The sequence below is a fragment of the Ascaphus truei genome, chromosome 2, assembly GCF_040206685.1.
Source record: "Ascaphus truei isolate aAscTru1 chromosome 2, aAscTru1.hap1, whole genome shotgun sequence".
In the NCBI taxonomy this organism is placed as follows: domain Eukaryota; kingdom Metazoa; phylum Chordata; class Amphibia; order Anura; family Ascaphidae; genus Ascaphus; species Ascaphus truei.
The window spans coordinates 299,077,166-299,097,814 of record NC_134484.1 but is presented as its reverse complement, the minus strand read 5'-3'; the positions used below and the strand labels follow the sequence as shown (position 1 = coordinate 299,097,814).

General features: G+C 42.4%; 1 protein-coding gene across 2 annotated transcripts in view; it reads right to left on the bottom strand.

The window, feature by feature from the left end:
- SLC9A3 (solute carrier family 9 member A3) overlaps nt 1–20,649 on the bottom strand; it is a 162,459-nt gene that overhangs the window by 91,813 nt on the left and 49,997 nt on the right. For both annotated transcript variants that reach the window (XM_075586398.1, XM_075586397.1), the window contains exons 2-5: nt 13,066–13,368; nt 11,877–12,037; nt 5,078–5,156; nt 4,164–4,341 (exon numbers count right to left, since the gene is read on the bottom strand). In XM_075586398.1, the coding sequence (XP_075442513.1) occupies nt 4,164–4,341; nt 5,078–5,156; nt 11,877–12,037; nt 13,066–13,368 (721 nt within the window). The remainder of the gene's footprint in view (nt 1–4,163; nt 4,342–5,077; nt 5,157–11,876; nt 12,038–13,065; nt 13,369–20,649) is intronic.

Sequence of the window (20,649 nt, the reverse complement as noted above, 5' to 3'; positions counted from 1 at the left end):
GGAGTGGCACCGGAGGAAGGCATTGACACCATGTGAGCAGCAGGAGAAAAGCCAAGTAGGAGCGCGCACACAGCGGTCCCACCCGGACGTCTTTACTGAAGACTTCCGGTGTCTTGGAGTGCTACACCACTGTCAGGAAATAGCCCTGACATATATTTTCCTAGATCTCCGTCTCTCCCAATTCCCTTCTCTGTCCACCGGGTGTGCTGCTGTTTTCTGTCTGCTCTGGGGTTCCTCTGTATGTCTGTTTCCTTGTTGCTCCTGTCCTCTGTCCTTATAGTTTCCTGTTTCCTGTTCCTCCCTTTCCTTTGTTTTGTGTCAGACTCTTTATGCCCATGCCCATGCTTCTGCCTCTGTTTCTGTTCCATGTTGGAGTCCTGTACATTATTAAAGGCCCTTGTTGGTAATCTGGCATGTCCCTGTTTGTTCCCTGGTCTCAGAGTCCCTGTTCCCTTGTCTAACTCCCTGCTCCCCAGTCTCAGTTCCTGCTCTCCTGTCCTGCTCCCCTGTCCTGCACCGCCCTTCCTGTTGCCGAACCCTGCTTGTGACCCCGACCACGCTACCTGCCGCCTGCCTCCGACCTCTTCTTGTGACCCCACCTGCCTCCGACAATCCTTGCCTCCCCTAATGTTCCGGCCACCGAGGTCCTACCTGCTCCATGAGTCTCCTCGTGATAACGCAGCTTCTACCCGGATTTCTCTTGTTGCTCACATGGTGTCAATGCTCTCCTGCTGCTGCCCACTGCCCACCATGTAATGCCTCTGCTGCCCTGTTCCTATGACATGGTCCTCTTCTCATGCCGCCAGCTGCCTTCCTTCGGTGCCACTCCACTCCCGTATTCAGTCCTCCTCTTCTGACGCTTCCGCCGCCACCTTGCCAACTCCCAAAATTCACTCGATTTGTCGAGCCCTGGCTATCACATCCCCTCTTAGATGCCTCTTTTCTAATGTAAGTAAATCTAATTTAGCTAGCCTTTTCTCATAAATCAGAATATCCATCCCCTTTACTAATTTGGTGGCTCTTCTCTGTACTTTCTCTAGTTCCATACTGTCTTTTCTAAGGAGTGATGCCCAACATTGTACTCCATATTCAAGGTCTGGTCTTACTAATGCTTTATAAAGGGCATAAGTATGTTTACTTCCCTTCCATCCTTTGCCATTTAATGCAAGATAAGATCTTGTTTGCCTTTGTAGCTACTGTATGACTTAGGGCACTATTGGTAAGCCTGCTGTCTACAAGCACTCCTAAATCCTTCTACACCAATGATATGAAACAGCAAAACATCAGCTGGTATTCTCTTTGACCCCCCACCATGCTCCTATTAAAAACATTAATGTTTAACAGGAAAATATTGGACCCTAAAGTGGCTGGGACTAGATACAGGTACAGCACATGTCTACTAGCTAGCAGTCCTTTGACTGCTAATTTCACTGACATTTGATCTCCTATTTGACGCACTTGATCATCCCTCTATTCACTGTCATGTCATGATGTATCTCCACTTGATACTGGATACCTGGGGTTGACAGAATGCACTAAGGACATTTAAATGTCCCATGTGTAACTATAAATATGGAAAACTTGTCCCATTAACACACAGTGTATTGACAGTACCCTTTCCTCTACACTTAAATAAAGACATACATAGATACACTTGCCTTTAACTATGTCCATAAATTTTAATCCCTGTTTAGGGGCTGTTTCCTTAACTCAGCTGGATGTCATTTGAATTAATAAAGTCATTGTACTTTAATTTGACACCCCCTTTCTCTGAGAAATGTATCTGTATGTATAATACTTAACCAGAACCAATATGCCAGTTCTGTATACTTACTGGGACTGGAGCTTTAGACGTGTAGCCATCACCAAGGCAACTAATGGCTACTTAAACCGCATTTTGCCGATAGGCGGGGCCACCTTGAGAAAGCGTAACCTAACGTGAAATGTACGTTGGTGCACGTCGCTTTAGTGTGACATCAGCACAGGGTCAGGCAGGGACCCCGGCTGCATTGTCAGCGCGACCCACGAGCAGAGAGATAGAAAGCTACTTACTGATACATTAAATATAATTCGGATACTGAGGCTAGTTTGCTAATTTTACCTTAGAGTTACTTACAGACGATGGTCTGCAGTTCTATAGAACCTGTACATTCCGACCATAGCTGCATCTAACTTACATATTAAGTATATTACTAGTACTATTAAGTATATATTACTAGTACTATTCTCTCCTCTAGCTAAGTGACTCCCAGTCAAGGGAGTGTTTTAAGTTAACTGAATCAGCAGTATACTTCCCTTTATCACTGGCTCTCACCAGACCTTGTGTTCAAGCCACATAGGGCTAAGACTGATATTTGTCTTTTTTCATTTTATCAGCAAGCACTTTTACATGATATAAATACTAATAAGTGTCTGGTGCTGATTTTGCAGAATCAATGCTGTTCTATGCCAAGTATCTTAGAATACCGTTTCAATGTTACAATACAGTTATCCTGAGTAAATGATATTTTACTTCAAGTATACACATGTTGGTTTTAGTACCTGATCATTACTCTGCGCCCTGTGGTAACCCTATCCCCTCTATCTAGAGTATTATCATCAACTGAGTAATCCTCATTGGATATATAGTAGCACATAAATATTTATACTCTGTGTGCTTAACATTTATTTTTATAAAAAAACTTTTACCAGGAAGTAATACATTGAGAGTTACCGCTCATTTTCAAGTATGTCCTGGGCACTAACATTACCAGTAGCTAGGTGTTTAGTTCTGTCGGGTAAGTAAGACACCGACACTATCCCAATATATTACAACCAATTATATCACCTGGCTGTATGCACTCTATTGGGACATCATTTGTGTTAACCAACAGCTATACCCATGTATCTGGTGCAGTCTCTGTGCCACATGGGTTGCCTTCTCCTGTGCCAAGGACAAGATACTCACACTGATATCGATATTGAAGGATTATCCTATCATAATCCTTGTCAGCTACCGCACCCACGTCTTATATCAATAGTGGATGCCTCTGCCCCAGCAGTGGGATTCTGCCGCGATTAGTTTAATCTGATTTCATATTTGTCTATTCGTCATTGTTTGTCTGATTTATTTTATTGCACATTATCCTATTAAAGGTTAAGTTTTAAATTACCACATCATCTCATTATAATTTTGATCTGAGTGCTGTACTATAGAGGCTCCTTTCTTGCTTAGGCATGTTTTTGGATATATTACACCAAGGATTCTCCTAATTTATCCCCATTTAATTTGTAAGTTGCCTGTTTATTCTTGTTTCCCAAATGCATTGCATTACATTTATCTGCATTAAACCTCACCTGCCATTTACCTGCCCACGTTTCCAGTTTATCCAAGTCATTCTTGAGAGAAATTACATCCTGCTCTGAATCTACTACCTTACATAATTTAGTGTCATCAGCAAAATGGAGACTTTACTCTCTATACCAACTGCAAAGCCATTAATAAACAAGTTAAAAAGCAGGGCTCCTAGTACCGATCCTTGAGATACTCCACTCACAATTTCAGCCCAACCTGGAAAAGGTTTATTTATTACAACTCTCTATAGTCTATCCTTCAATCAGTTTTCAATCCAGGTGCAAATATTTTTACTGAGTCTAATTTGATTTATTTTGTCCATTAACCTCTTGTGTGAAACTGTATCAAAAGCCTTTGCAAAATCTAAGACACATCAACTGCATTACCCAGTTCAGCTCCCTTAGTTGTGATTATGGAGGAAAAAATCAAGAAATGCTGGATTTACAAAACATATCTAAATGTCATCATATAGTATTAATCATAAAATAGCCAGTCCCTTTTCAATTGTCCTGTTTTACAGAGTTTCTTGCACTGTAGCTGCTAGTTTTCGTCTTTACACTGTTATTAGATGTTTATACATTTCTCTTGTTCTTATTGACCATAAATCTCACTATTTTCATCATGAGTCACTTTTAAAATACATATTTCCATTCAAAGGGTCGTTGGGAGAATGAGATGTGTTTGCATGGCGGGAGGAAGGTGGTGTATTCTTCAACAATAAAAAGTCTAAACCTATCTTAAAAACTTTAAGACAGCTATATATGTTGAAACCCATCCCTAAAAATTGTTTGTTTATAAGCCATTCTCATTTCTGGTAAGTTATACTCACGCAAGGATAGCAGATAGAGAAAGCATCTCTGATGTAAGATAAGACAGGTATGAAATGACGAAGACAAATCCTGGTTCAATGATCCTGACATGTTTGGTAAAACGAGTAACCAAACTGAGAAGGAAGGCGAAGACAATTCCAACTAATGTTCCTCCTAGGCTTACCACAAAGAAAGACACTAAAAACAAATATGAAACATAAGCATCGGTTTAATAATAGGAAACAAAATATCCAACATACTGCATTATACATTTTAAAGATATCCAAACATGAATATTAAAGTGTTATTTGATTCAAACACATAGTTTAGTTTAGGTTAAATATGTAGTACGAGTTAGAATATCATATACATAAGCTGTAATAAGGTAAAAGCACTTCACCTCATAATACATTCTTAACTATGATAAATGTTTCAAAATTAAAGATATGTTTATTTATTTTTTTTATCAACAAACTAAAATGTAGAACATGAAGAAGCTTAAGGAGATATGTATCACGTGTTGCAAACATTGCTCCAAAAATGATGCAAATTGCGTAATTATGACAGTCACTGTGACTTAATGCATGAAGGTGTTTGGCTCAAAATTTGCTCCACTTGTATCAATGAGCATCTTGCGAAGTTGTAAATAGAGGAGTTAGGGGAGCAGTGAGCTTCATATTATATTGAGATGCATCTAAACGTGTGCATTTAACTGGTGCAATTGTTTATACTATAAGATATTTGAGTAGTTTAAGATATTTTAGTAGTAGTATTAGCTAGTAAAATACTTACGAAAAGAAATGTGTTTAGTAATTTAGTGTACTGATATTAAAGTTATGCTTTTTGTTTTCATCAGTTAAAACATGATGCTGCAAATGAGCTATAATACAAGAACATGGAACACTTTTGAGTATGTAAGGAAGAGTTTTCTTACCAACTCCTTTTACACAATCCACACCAGTCACATTTTCACCTCCTATAGCCACAAACGAATCAAACACATTATACAGTACCTAAAATAAAGAGAACATTCTGATTAATGTTTAAACTTACAGAACCATCACTCTCCTTGAAGCAGGTATACCTGGTCTATATCCCAGCTTAGCTCTTTGTAATCATTAAGTAAATCACTCTAAGTGATTTTGCACCAGACACTAAAATACATTTAAACTGCAAGCTATATGCCTATGTGCCTTAAAACCCCAATGCAAAGCTACAGTATGTAATGATTTCCATCATTCCCAAATTCCCTATGTAACTATGTAATGTTGAGAAAGTTAAAACTTTTGGTAATAAAAAATACACATCATTATAAAATTAATTTGGTGAAATGAGCAACCAATTAATATCTAAACCATTGGCATTGATGGTAAATTGGAGATGTTTGATAAAATTAAAAATAAATCCCAGTGAATTTGTATGGTCATTTTGCAAATAATGTGTTAGGTCAATCATGCAAAATTGGAATGCAGAGAAACTGTGTTTTGGTAAATTAATTTGGATATTTGATTTCATACTGCTTTTATACATAATCAGGTTTCTTCTAGTGATTTAAAGTTGAAGTCTACCAAAAATGTTAATTCCCACCACACATTGGTTTTCAGTAAACATTATTGTTTTCCTATTTTGCTTCCAAAACATGGGATGGTTTTAGAAATAGAAATGTAATTGGACTGCTGATTCTGTATAGTATAGCCCAAGCGTAGCTGTATAAGATGTTAGCTAAAGCGCTAGTGTCTGCCAGTAAAGTATATCAGTGAGTCAGTTGCAGTTGCACTCCATCTCCAACATACCATACTGTACTTGAGCATTTAAATTGTCTTTCTAAACATTCTTCTTCTAAGTAGTCTTGTCTTTGTTTTACCTGGTCCTGTTCTCGGTCGGATTTAACATACACCACATTAATATTTATTATCATTATCTTTCCTAAATAGATTACAAATGGCATAAACATAGGAAGCATAAAACAGATCTATGTTAATTACATGACATTACATTTTTTTCCTTACATTCACATTTACTGTATAATGTAAAATCAATACCAATCAACAAGTTTTGTCAAAACCAACACATCATTTATTTATTTTTAAACCAAAAGAATGAATCAAGTGCACATCTCTAGTTATAAGTATGAAATTCTAGAACATGATATATAGCAGTGGTGCACGAGCTAGGGGGCATGTCCCCAGGGTGGGCGCGAGTCTGTCAGGCGGGGCTTGCAGAGGCACCGTGCTCTTCCCCAAAGCATTTAAATGAAATGCTGGGGAGTGTGCGAGGCCTCTGTAAGTTCCCTTACCTGGTCTCCAGTGGCTTCTGGTGACGTGTCGCCATGGCAACACACCATCAAATGACGACGCAGGGTCACATGACATTGTGACGTCAGAAATGCCGGAGACAAGGTAAGGAGGGGGGCGCGATCAGGGAGGGAGAGCAGCCAAGGGGGCGCAGAGAAAAAAGTTTGCGCACCCTTGATATACACTACAATGAATGCAGATAATGTAAACCTACATAGAAGAAATTCTTACTGCTATTTATTTTTCTTTAAGTTCTTTTCACAGCAGTGCACTACCAAACTTTAACTAGTAGGTGTAATAGGACCTCCTTCCCCTTTACTCAACAGTTTTGTTCCTAAGTCAAGACAAAAAGCAAGAGAAAAAAACTCCACAAGCACCAACCAATTGCTGCATAAAATGTATTTAGGGAGGGAAGTCCCACGCAGTGCCGTGAAAAGGACTTGAAGAAAAATAAATAGCAGTAAGAATTTCTTCTTTCATTTATGTCCTCACGGCAATGCACAAACTGTGGGATATACCACAAAGTACTAAATGGGAGGGTCTAATGGTTTACAATGGCTTGCAACACCTTTCACCCAAAGGAAGCATCAGAGGATGTGGTCACATTAAGTCTGTAGTGCCTTATGAAATTGTTCACTGAAGTCCAGGTGGCTGCTCTGCAAATCTCTGCTGCCAAAGCTTGATTTCTTACTGCCCATGAAACCACCACGGTTGTAGTAGAATGTTCCATGGGCAGAGCCGATTATCCATAATCCTGTCAGGAGGCATTTTTCCTTGAATCGTTCTGTAATCGCCCATCTTAACCATCTTGCCAATGAAGGCTTTGAGGCAGTACATGCTTTATTGTGTCTTGCATACAAAACAAAGTATTTTTCCATTTTTTTAAATCATCAGTTCTTTTGAAATACAGTATGCTTTCAGAAAAAGGACAACAACCATCCAATATATTAAGTTTATTTTGCATTAAATGAATTGGGACATAAAGATGGTAGAACTGTTTCTTGATTTAGATGAAAGAAGGTTTAGAGCTTCAGAAAAAAAAATTGGAGGCTACCTTGTCCTCATAAAACAGCATATATGGTTCTTTTATGGAAAGAGCCTTTATGTGTGGCCAATTCTTCTGGCTGATGTGACTGCCGCTAGCAAGAATGATATAAGTGTTAATAGCCTTTATAGAGATGTCTTGTAGAGGTTTAAATGGTGCACTTACAGAGGACTGAAAGAACCCAAAGGTAAGTCACAACTTGGTACAGGAGGCAAACATTTTGGTTTGATTTTCTGCACAGCTGTAAAAAATCTAATTTTTCAGCAGATTTCTGGCTAATGGTTGATCTCTGACTACAGATATGGCCATATGCACATTCAGTGAATTTTAGCAAAATTGACAGTGTCAAAATCTTGCTGCAGAAGCTGTACGATATAGGGAAAAGGGAGACCAAAAAGCGCACCAGCACAAACGGAGCAGGAAGAACCCAGGACAAAAAATGATTAAAAGGGCACTTTAATGTGACAAAAGACCCATCCAACGCGTTTCGAACGTCACAGCGTTCTTTTTCAAGGAAACATATAGGGAACAGAGAGACAGAGAATCAAAATCACTTCCACGCCTTGGCATAAGCTCCCTTGGTAGAGGCACTCTTTGCTGCTTGTAAAATATCTATCACTTTGGATGAGAAACCTTTGGTCTCTAAAGTCTTCTTTTCAGCAACCGACCAGTCAAGCTCAATCTCTGCACATGTGGATGCAGCATCTACCCCCTGGACATCAGAATCGGAATGGTTGGTAACTATCAGCGAGCTCATATGGACATTTGCAAAGCTTCGGAGAACAGGATCTTCTTGGCCAGAAAGGAATTGTTGCAATCAATCTAGCATTGCTTTTAATCAACTTTTCTTTAATGTCATCGGAATTAATGGAAGAGGAGGGAAGATGTAGGCCAACTGGAAGTTCCACAGCAGTATCATGGCATCCAGATTAAATGGTTAATACTCTCAGAATCTTGAGTTGAGCAAAAAATTTCTGTTTTCTGATTATTTCTGGTAGTCATCAAGTCTATGCTGTGCTGGCCTCATCTCTGTACTATTTCTTTGAAACTTACATAATTTAATTCCCATTCTACTCAATATATATTGTGCCTGCTGAGAAAATCTGCTTGTTAATTTACAGCTCCTGGAATGGGGATTGCTGATATACATCTCACGTTATTTTCCGCCCACTTGAGACATTTTAAAGAATGGTGGCCCAGAGATCGGTTTCTTGGGCCTCTCTAGGCGACTTTTGAATCTAGAGTTGCCATGAACTCTCCTGGTTGTAAAACATTGATTCCTGATTTTATTGTCTCCATTTTGAACTTTCTTTCTTATAAACTGATGTAACCACTTGAGATTCAAAATGGGTCTGAATGTACTGGAAGGTTTCAGTACTAGAAACATTTGTAAACCCATTTTGCTTCCTCCTTTTTTGGAACTCTTATGATAACATTTTCTTTAGCAAATATATATATTCACCCCGATAGGGCTGCTCTTTTTTCCTTCTGAAAAACAACATTTTCTTGAAGGGGAACTCTCGAATTCTATTGCACAACCAAAGCAAACAACCTCTGGTACCTATCAGTCGAACATAGTCTGTTGTCATTGCTTCTTGAAATATAAAAGTCTTCCTCTTACTGGATGGTTGAATATTCTGGCATCAGAATTCTTTATTTCAGTATATTGGAGTGGATTGACCTTTTACTGCCTTATGAGAATCTTGAGTGTCTTGGCCAAAATTCTCTTTCTCCTCTAGAAAATCTTAACCACCAGTTCCATGCTTATTGTGGGTAGCATGGCAGGGTGGATTAACTCCTTAATTACTATAGGGGAGGGTGGGTTACTATAGGGGGTGGGTTAACACCTTAATTACTATAGCGGTTATTAACTGCTAAGGTGATTAATGGGTTAGGGGCCATTAGATTGTATTTTTTATGTATTCTTTCTGGCAACGGAGGACATGGCCCTGCAGTATGCTGGCGAGGACGCCCTTCATAATGGCAGGGGTAAGTAGAACGGTTTTATTTACTTTATTAATGCTGGCTGGCTAATGCTTTGTTTAATAATGGGCAAATGAACTATTATCCATATCTGGATAATAATTATTTTGCACATTACTGTACTGTATGTGTTTGGGGTGTGGGGGTGGAGGCAGGCGTATTTATTGAAATGTAGGCCATCTTTATTTATTTTTACAACACAAATGGTACAATAGGCCAGTGGGCACCACCCAAGGAACCCCAAATGCCAACGGGGACCATATTATCAATCGTGTTATCAATCGTGTGTTAAAATAAATAAATAATGGTTTTGTGTGTGGGCACAGGGAGTGGATTGTGTCTTGGTGCTTACTACATATTTTAATATAATGTTTAAGACTAGTGTAGATGAGCAGGGGGTCTCCGGAGAAGAACCTTGATAAGTTCATGTCCGTCCGGGGACCCCCTGCTTCCTGAGATACAGGCCCCGTTATGGGGTGCCGGTATCTCCTATGCATGTAAATGTCCCGCGTCACATGACCGCGTACACTAGTAATAAAATTTAAATTCAAAATAATTAATTTCAGCCAAGATTTGCGCAGGGAGAGGTCTCTCTGAAGCAGAATCAACTCGCCAGGTGAGCCCTTTTCAGAGGGTCGAGCATCTCGTCGCCGGCTACTCGCCATTTTTGTAAATGTTGCTATCACTTGTATTCGGGACTTTCTGCATACTGTGATAGCAATGCTATCAAAATTGGTGATTTTTTTCTATCTGACTTTACTGCATGAGGCCCACAGTCTATTCTTTGATGTTGCATCTGCGTTCCATGTTTTAAGCCACAAGGCTCTTGTAGCTACAACTGTATTTGCTGAAGATCTTGCTAGCAGCTTGATAAGGTAATCAGAGGCATCACAAAAAATCTATAGCCACTTTAAATAATTTGAAAATCTCCATGAATTCGTTTTCTCGATACACACATCATAAGATTATTTTACAAATCCGTCATCTGAGCCCTAAGAGCTCTAGAGATGCAAGCGACTGCAACCGCAGGTCTCTGCAGTGATCTTGCAGAGGAAACAGCCTTCTTTAAAGCGCTATCCATTTATATTTTCATATTATCCCTGTAGGAATAACCATCCTCCAAAGAGATAGTGACCTTGTAAGAAATCCTTGCCACAGGCACATTGACTTTAAGCGCATATTTCCATTCGGAAACATCCTCTAACCAATAAGGATAGACTTGACTAAATCTTTTAGACAAATATCTTTTTATGAGGAACACTCCGTTACTTTTTGGCAATCCCTTTGACAAAACCTCTTTCAAACCTTCTATTTCCATGATATACCTCATAGCTTTATTAAGCTTATCTATATCAAAAGGTGAAAAAGCATTTGGCACATCTTTTAATTCACCTTCTTCTTCTGACGGATATTACGTTAAAAACATTCTGAAATTTCTGAAGATACTACTTCAACAACCTCATATGTCAAAGATGGTTCAGGAACTTTCTCATCAAGACGTGCACTTTCATCCTCCTTTAGGCCGTGATTATACCGAAAAACACATGCGGCATAGCATGGAGCGGCGCCAAAACAAGTAGCATAAATACAATTAAAGTGCTCATAGTGATGGCGACGGTTGCGGAGCGCCATACTGCAAAGCCGACGGCTGGGGAAGAGACCTCCAAATTTGTTTTTCTCTAACGACGGCCATGTCACGTGAGCGGTTCAGCCTATGAGGGCGAACCGCTCATAGCCACGCCTCCGCCACATCTCCAAGCCTCCTCTGCTCTGTCACCCAGTATAATCAAGATGCTGCTCGGCGGCAGCACAGGGTGACGTTACAGGATAGCGCTGACGCCCTGCAGCTCTTGGTATAATTGAGGCCTTACAGATATTTTTATCATATCTAAATTTTATGGAAGATTCTTCTTAGAAATAAGGATGTGGCTGCTCAGGTTTACTGCACATAATATATATTGTGTTAAATTGAAGTATACCTTCTTTTATTTTTTTTTAGAGAGCTTAATCAAACAGAGTGTACTTCAGAACTGTTGCATATTTGTGACTATGTTATTAAGGGAGGGCACTTTCACTTGTATTTAGGTTCTAAATCATGTTTTGGTTTGGCAGAACTTGAAAGGCTTTGGATTTATAAATAATTATTGAAAAATTATTGAAAAAAATCAAAATAAACAGGAATTGTATTTTTTTTTGGACCATATTGTGAGTTTTCTGTTTGTTAACCCAAAATTTGCACAGCATATTTAAAAAATAAAAATCGAACAATGAGCCTTTCTTAGGTTCTGGCTCTTCTTTCACAGGAATTCAGTGTTCGATGCGAATGACATTCAAACAAATACCAAATGATTACAAATACTGTAATAAGCTTTTGCATGCAATAGTTTGAGAAACTATATTTATCTCCTTACCACTGTAACAGCATCATTCAGAAGAGATTCTCCAAAAACAATGATAAAAAGGACTTCATTGACATGCACTTCTTCAAACACTGCAAGCACAGCTACTGGGTCAACTGCAGCAATAAGGCTTCCAAAAAGAAGGAACTCCAGTAATGAAATCTCGAGATTTCCTTTAAAAGAAGAGGGGCATTCAAACATTTTCAATGCTTTCAACAAATACGCTTTTCTTTTTTGTGAGGCACAAAAACAATATTTTTCCCTCTCCAGCAAAACCCACATTTGAGTTGTTTCGACCAAACTACCAAACCTTTTTCGAGAATTATAACTTTTTTAAAAGTACAAACAAAACATACAGAAGACGAAACAAATTTAGCTAAATTTGCATATCTCTAGTCAGGAAGTCATATTCAGGGCTATGCATCCTGACTGAGGCTTATTCTATATCATCTGAAGCGGTCAAAAACATGAGGACATATTGGTCATATTTATGTTATAAAATCATTGTGGGTCTCTGTGGCTAAAGTGAGGAAATGCCGAATTTCTGTCTATCAACCGTAATCACGAATCATACGGCAAATTAATTTATTTAAGATTTTACATTATCTGAAATTCAGTGGCTTAACATTAGAAAAGTACATAATTCCTTTTGTTACAATAGTTCCTTCCATTTCACACTGATCTACAGATAGATAAATGCTATTGATTTCAGATTTATTTATATAATAGAAAGGTATATAAATAAATGCAAAATACGGAACTGGAATTTGTCCATGATGCTCTTAATTTAATGGCATAAAATTGAAGTTTGAAACTTAATCATCTTCATGTTACTTACATGAATACTGTTACTTTTAGATTTGAGTAAAGCTGAGTAATTATATATTATAAAATTTTAATTCAATAAGCAACGTTTAAAATAATTTACCAGAGAAAATATTTAAATTAATAATTGTATAGTCTGCAGCATAGGCAACAATTCTGATTGTAAGCATGACTCACAACATATTATCCCAAGATGTTTCTCTTTGTCAAGAGGCCAGAATTAATAGTTACACATTACATTTAATTGTATAGTTACAGGGAAAATATCTCAAATTTCTCATGCCTTTGCCAACAAGGAACAAGATAAACATTTAAACAATACTTTTAGAACCAGCAATGAAAAAAGGACAGATCAGGAAATGTCACCAGGCCTTACCCATTATTCCAGTCATGTAAACACCATAAAGTGAAAGTCCTATTGCGGCAGCATTCCACACTGTCCCAATTACAGCATACAGAAGAATAGTGCCAAGATTCCCAAAAAACAGTCTGTTTGGCATAAAGTATCCTGCATCTAGTACAATTGGTGGCAGTAAATAGAAGAAGAATACGGTTGGAGTTAAGGTAAAAGAGGCAATGTGGTCCGCAGCCCATACTATACCACCCAGGAAAAGTCCGAGCACAATGAGGAGACAACTTTCAGGCACCAATGTGGTCACTTTGTGGGACATGTGAAATACTGTAAATGAGAAGAAGAAAAACACTTTTTGTTTTTAATAATTTTTTTTAGTATTCATAATTTCCTCAAGGTAATGTGTATGTGAATACATTTAATTCAAGAGCCCTTTAGCATAGTTTCCCAGCTACAAAAGTAGTGGATTACTATCCAACCTCCAACTGACCTATATTGTCTCTTGTCTACTCAGTTGCAACTGGGAGAATATTCATGGTCTTTAACTCATACATGACCCAAATAACAACTTCCGCATTTTCCAAACTACTTGCATATTTTCCATATTCTTATATTTCAATCTGTTTTGCAATTGGTAAATTGCCTGTATGAAATGTTAACATTTTCTTCCAAATGTATTATATGGATATTTATAAGACTAAAGTAAACGTCGTAGATTTGGAATTTGTAGCAGAATTCATCTTATCACTGTAATACTTTTTTTTCTGTAATCTAAACACTGTATTTATATATATATATATATATTAAAACATTTAATAAGTAAAATAAAAAGTATTACAAGAACATATAATTACAATAAATGCAGAACAGTTTCTCAAAATAAAAAGGAGGAACATAAACAGAACACCCTATACATTACCCTATGCCATAGGTTTTCCCCAGAGATGTCACTGGTCCAGGAACATGAGCTTCACGTGTTTGGTTGAAACGCACCTTTGTTGAAATCTAATTTTCATAATCTTTGCTCAGACTTAAATATTCTTTTTTCCCATGGAAACAACATAAGCCCACCCCCTGTCGTAAACCAGCTGTGAGATTGATGGTTTTACGACAGAGAAAAAAACCTTCTACAAAATTACGTTTAAACTAACCTCAATATCTAAACGCACTCTTAAATTTCCTTAACAAATACATAGAAATATGTGACTGTCTTAATCCTAAACCTGAGCAACAAATGAATATCTGTTCCCCAGTACCTGCCAGACCTCCCATATCTGGACCCCTTGCGCTCATCACCCTGTCACGAATGCAGATGTAGCCAAGTCCCCCTCTTACCTCCGGGCTGCGGGAATAGGACGGCTACCTGTGTAGGGAGGGTGATGTGCCGGTGCTGCAGGAGGGGCGACCGGGTCACCAGGAGCTCCGTGGTGGGATGCCGAGAGGGCGTCGCCATTTTGGGCATCAGTGTGCATGCACGAGATCGCGCATGCGCAGAAGCTTAGACGGAGAGGCGGCCATTAGACACATAGCTCCGCAAGGGAACTACAACTCCCATGAGCCTCTGGGAGTAGGGACACATGGCGCAAACCATCCAATTGGGCTGCGGGATTCCCCTGCTGAGGAAAAGATACAATTGGCACGCTCAGCGGGACCACACCAGTCAGAGCCAGGACAGAGAAGGGAAAGGTAGGGTCTGAGTTTCAGTGGCACTCAGATTAGGCCAGAGTACCCCCCCGTAGGCCGCGTTCACACAGGGGGAATTGCGATGCTGCGTTCGCACATCCGCGTGTGTGCGCCTCCATCTACTCTGCGATGTGTGATTATCCCCAGCAGAAGGAATGATCTGACAGAGCGGGCAGGCAGGCGGCGGCGCAGTGTCACGGGTGCAGAGCAAATGGGCGCAGAGCAAATGGAGGTTGCACTGGGCTGGACCCCCCCCATCCCCACTGCCATGTCTCAATTTCAGCAGCCAATCAATGTAAACATCTGGACATGTATTGGCTGCTGAAATTGACATCACGTTGCTGCAGCCGGAGATCTCAGATTGTAAAGACACCCGCGACTGCAGCAGCGTCATGACTACCGGGAACGTGGATCCTTGATTGGATGGGAGCGTTCAGCTAATTTTGACACTAGAGGCTTCTCCAATATACAAGATGGCCCCTCATTTGTGATTATGAGATCTCATGGGAAGCACCTGGTATGTACAAATGTTTGTGGTTACTCTAATTGAGTATGGGGTGGAGTCACTGGGTTTTAGGTATGTATGCATTCACTTGTTGGTAGCACTGTATACACAACCCCTCTGTGGTGTTGAAACGTCGGTTATTCATAATGTCTATGCTGTTTAAGTTAATATAACCTTTTTGTTATCTACCTACTGTGCTGTCTCTACTTTATCAGTTATATTAACGTATATTCTATTTATCTTTAAGGGAAAGGCACCAGGCCATATTATTATTTAGGTAGGCAAATGGTGAACATTTTGATAAAGTTCTGTTCCCAGAACGAAACGCGTCAGAGTGTCACTGACATGAGGTTGTTCGTTTTGATGCATTAAAGTTTTTTTGTTTTACACGCCTGGTTGGAGAGTTTTTTCAGTGGAGCAGTGACCGCCGTCTGTTCACCATTTGCCTACCTCTCTACACCATTTGCGAGCAGGAGCACACCACCGCATCACACAGCAACAAGCAACGCTCCTTCACAGCAGCACCCGGCAGTTCTTCAGTTCAAGGAATGATGTATACCGGCAGGATTTACCTCTCGATCACAAGATGTAGGTGAGGCTAGCAGTAGCTGGAATTGTGATTTACTCCTGAGTTCTGTCCAGATAGGGCTCCGGGGTATCTCTACCAGCCGTGCTTTAAACGCCCCCCATCAATGATAGAGGTCTACAATCATATGTTAATGGACTTATTGATTATCTTGTTGCTGCGGTGGTTTCTTACTGACTCTCTCCACTTGTCCACACTATACCTAAAAAGTTGTAGCATCAGTCCCATGGGGACATCCCTTATTTTTCCTATCTACATATTATTATTTATACCAGGAGTGCTGATTCTTGCATATATATATATATATATTAGAAAGAAAAAAAAAAGAAAGAAAAAGCGCCCAATCCTTGTGTAAAATCAGATATAAAAGGTTTTAATTTGCCATGAACAGACGATTGCCAACTCACACTTTGTCAGTAAAATATAAGCATATTATGGGACCAGCCCATGCACCAGACCGATGTCCAAATCTCACAGCCGTCCTCCGTCTGCATACGGTTACTGCCACTGTAAGTAAGCCTTGCTGTTGTCGGTGCTGCCGTTCCAACCTCTCTCCGTCAACCTGGATGGGATTAATGGTATTTGCGGCTGCACTCGAACTTCCACCAATCACGAAGCAGGGGACTCCTGCACTGACGTCTTTGCTCTGGCGTCTGGGTTGCTCGACCACCGTAGTTCCTGTACCACGTGACCCTACGCGTTTCATCCGTCTCAGCGGATTTCATCAGGGGAATCCCCTGATATATATATTTTTATGTAGAGGTATCAGTACCGTGTTAGCCGAGCTTCAATAATCAAAAAAGAAATAGATGATACCGTTCTGTGGCTAACGAAATGCTTTTATTATATACATATTATAACACTGTTTTAGCCATAGAATCCTTTGTATATCAGTATTGCTGACCTGATGAAGAGAGGAGAACTCTCGAAAGCTTGTCCTATGACATAAATTGTTAGTCCAATAAAAAAGTTATATTACTGAAGAACATACATATATATATATATATATATATATATATATATATATATATATATATATATATATATATATATATACAGTGCTCGACAAACCCGGTCGCCAGCTCGCCAGCTGCGATCGGATATTGGCTCGTGGCCAGTAACTTTTCCCCTGCTCTGCAAAAAAAAAAAAATCCCTGCTCGAAAAAAAAAAAATCCCTTTATCTGATAGCTGATTGGCTGTGACGCAGGATGGAGTTTACCAGGACTTCAAACCGCCCTTCCTTCTCTGCACGGGTAAAGTAATGATGGGGGGGGGGGGGGGGAGGGGGTGTGCGCGTGTGTCTGCTACTGCTGCTGCTGCTGCTGATCCGGTCATGGAGGATTTTGAACAGATGCTCGAGGTGGGGGGAATTTAATGCACTTTAAAATATTTATATATACACTGATACATCCTGCCCCCGGTCCCTGGCGCTCCCGCTGTCCGCGCGGGTCGGGAGATACCCCCCACCTCCAGCACTCTCCCGCTGTGTGCGCGTTTATCACTTGTGTTTATCACTTTAATTATTTTCTCTTTCATGCTGTATTGAGGCAGCTTCTCTCGAAGTCTCTGCATTTCAAGATATCGATAATCTGTTCTTTTTTTGCGCAGATCTTCTCTGAGTTGTTGAGCCAAATCAGTGTCTGCCTCATTTCTTCCGCGTGCACTCTCCCGCTGTGCGCGCGGGTCGGGAGATACCCCCCCACCTCTGGCACTCTCCCGCTGTGCGCGCGGGTCGGGAGATACCCCCCCCCCCACCTCCGGCACTCTCCCGCTGTGCGTGCGGGTCGGGAGATACCCCCACCACCTCCGGCACTCTCCCGCTGTGCGCGCGGGTCGGGAGATACCCCCCCCCCCACCTCCGGCACTCTCCCGCTGTGCGCGCGGGTCGGGAGATACCCCCCCCCCACCTCCGGCACTCTCCCGCTGTGCGCGCGGGTCGGGAGATACCCCCACCACCTCTGGCACTCTCCCGCTGTGCGCGCGGGTCGGGAGATACCCCCCCCACCTCCGGCACTCTCCCGCTGTGCGCGCGGGTCTGGAGATACCCCCCCCACCTCCGGCACTCTCCCGCTGTGCGCGCGGGTCGGGAGATACCCCCCCACCTCTGGCACTCTCCCGCTGTGCGCGCGGGTCGGGAGATACCCCCCCCCCCCACCTCCGGCACTCTCCCGCTGTGCGCGCGGGTCGGGAGATACCCCCCCACCTCCGGCACTCTCCCGCTGTGCGCACGGGTCGGGAGACACCCCCCCCCCCCCCCGGTGCTCTCCCGCTGTCCTCGCGGGGCGGGAGATAGTAGCCGAGTGTTTCTCCCCTCCCCTCTCTCCCCTCCAGCGCTCCTGAGATACTGTGAGGTACTGAGAGAGTGTGTGTGTATGTGTATGTGAGAGAGAGATTGAGAGAGAGAGAGTGTGTGTGTATATATATGGGGGAGAGATTGAGTGTGTGTATGTGTATGGGGGAGAGCGACTGAGACTGTGTGTGTGTGTGTGTGTGTGTGTGTGTGTGTGTGTGTGTGTGTGTGTGTGTGTGTGTGTGTGTGTGTGTGTGTGTGTGTGTGTGTGTGTGTGTGTGTGTGTGTGTGTGTGTGTGTGTGTGTGTTGAGAGTGTGTGTGTATGTATGGGGGAGAGAGAGAACGTGTGTGTGCAGGACACCAGAGGTAACCCACCCAGTCACCCACCCAGTCAGTCATCCCACCCCCCACCCAGTCAGTCATCCCACCCAGTCACCCATCCCACCCCCCACCCAGTCAGTCATCCCATCTCCCACCCAGTCACCCAGTCAGTAATCCCACCCCCACCCAGTCACCCAGTCAGTAATCCCATTTCCCACCCAGTCACCCAGTCAGTAATCCCACCCTCCACCCAGTCACCCAGTCAGTAATCCCACCCTCCACCCAGTCACCCAGTCAGTAATCCCACCCTCCACCCAGTCACCCAGTCAGTAATCCCACCCTCCACCCAGTCACCCAGTCACCCAGTCACCCAGTCACCCAGTCACCCAGTCAGTAATCCCACCCAGTCACCCAATCACCCAATCACCCAATCAGTAATCAGTAATCCCACCCCCCTCCCAGTCACCCAATCAGTAATCCCACCCCCCTCCCAGTCACCCAATCAGTAATCCCACCCCCCTCCCAGTCACCCAATCAGTAATCCCACCCCCCTCCCAGTCACCCAATCAGTAATCCCACCCCCCTCCCAGTCACCCAATCAGTAATCCCACCCCCCTCCCAGTCACCCAATCAGTAATCCCACCCCCTCCCAGTCACCCAATCAGTAATCCCACCCCCCTCCCAGTCACCCAATCAGTAATCCCACCCCCCTCCCAGTCACCCAATCAGTAATCCCACCCCCCTCCCAGTCACCCAATCAGTAATCCCACCCCCCTCCCAGTCACCCAATCAGTAATCCCACCCCCCACCCAGTCACCCAATCAGTAATCCCACCCCCCACCCAGTCACCCAATCAGTAATCCCACCCCCCACCCAGTCACCCAATCAGTAATCCCACCCCCCACCCAGTCACCCAATCAGTAATCCCACCCCCCACCCAGTCACCCAGTCAGTAATCCCACCCCCCACCCAGTCACCCAGTCAGTAATAAAGTCACCCAGTAAGTAATCCCACCACCACCCAGTCACCCAGTCAGTAATCCCACCACCACCCAGTCACCCAGTCAGTAATCCCACCCAGTCACCAGTCAGTAATCCCACCCAGTCACCCAGTCAGTAATTCCATCCCCACCCAGTCAGTAATCCCACCCAGTCACCCAGTCAGTAATCCCACCCCCCACACAGTCACCCAGTCAGTAATCCCACCCCCACCCAGTCAGTAATCCCACCCCCACCCAGTAATCCCACCCACCCACCCAGTCACCCAGTCAGTAATCCCACCCAGTCACCCAGTCAGTAATCCCACCACCACCCAGTCACCCAGTCAGTAATCCCACCCAGTCACCAGTCAGTAATCCCACCCAGTCACCCAGTCAGTAATTCCATCCCCACCCAGTCAGTAATCCCACCCAGTCACCCAGTCAGTAATCCCACCCCCCACACAGTCACCCAGTCAGTAATCCCACCCCCACCCAGTCAGTAATCCCACCCCCACCCAGTAATCCCACCCACCCAGTCACCCAGTCAGTAATCCCACCCAGTCACCCAGTCAGTAATCCCACCCAGTCAGTAATCCCCACCAAGTCAGATAACACCCCCCCACCCAATCCCCCAGACAGTCATCCCCGCGTCAGTCGGTCATTGAGGGACTGCGGATCAGGTAAGATCCCAGTCGGGATTGCTGCTTTAGATATTGTGAAGAGGGGGCGTCCAGACACTGGTTAATGGGTGCAGGAAAATAGTCACACACACACGTAACAAGGACTAATTGTAGTAAAGTATAAATGTAATACAATAAATAAACTTATGTCAAAAAAGAATGTGTTTTACTAGGAATTTACGTAAAAAAAATTTAAGCGGGGCTGGGGGCGGAGCTAGGGGAGGGGCTGGGGGCGGGGCCTGAGAGGGGCTGGGGGCGGGGCTAGGTGGCGAGTAGATTTTTTGGTTTGGCGAGTAGATTTTTGGGTGATTTGTCAAGCACTGTATATATATATATATATATATATATATATATATATATATATATACAGTGTTCGACAAACCTATACATTTGCTCGCCCCGGGCGAGTGGATTTAACCCCCGGGCGAGTAAATATTGGCCCAAGCAGCACACGTTTGGTACTAGGTGGCGAGTAGATTTTTTTGTGTGGCGAGTAGATTTTTTGGTGATTTGTCAACCACTGTATATATATATATATGTATATATATATATATATAATATA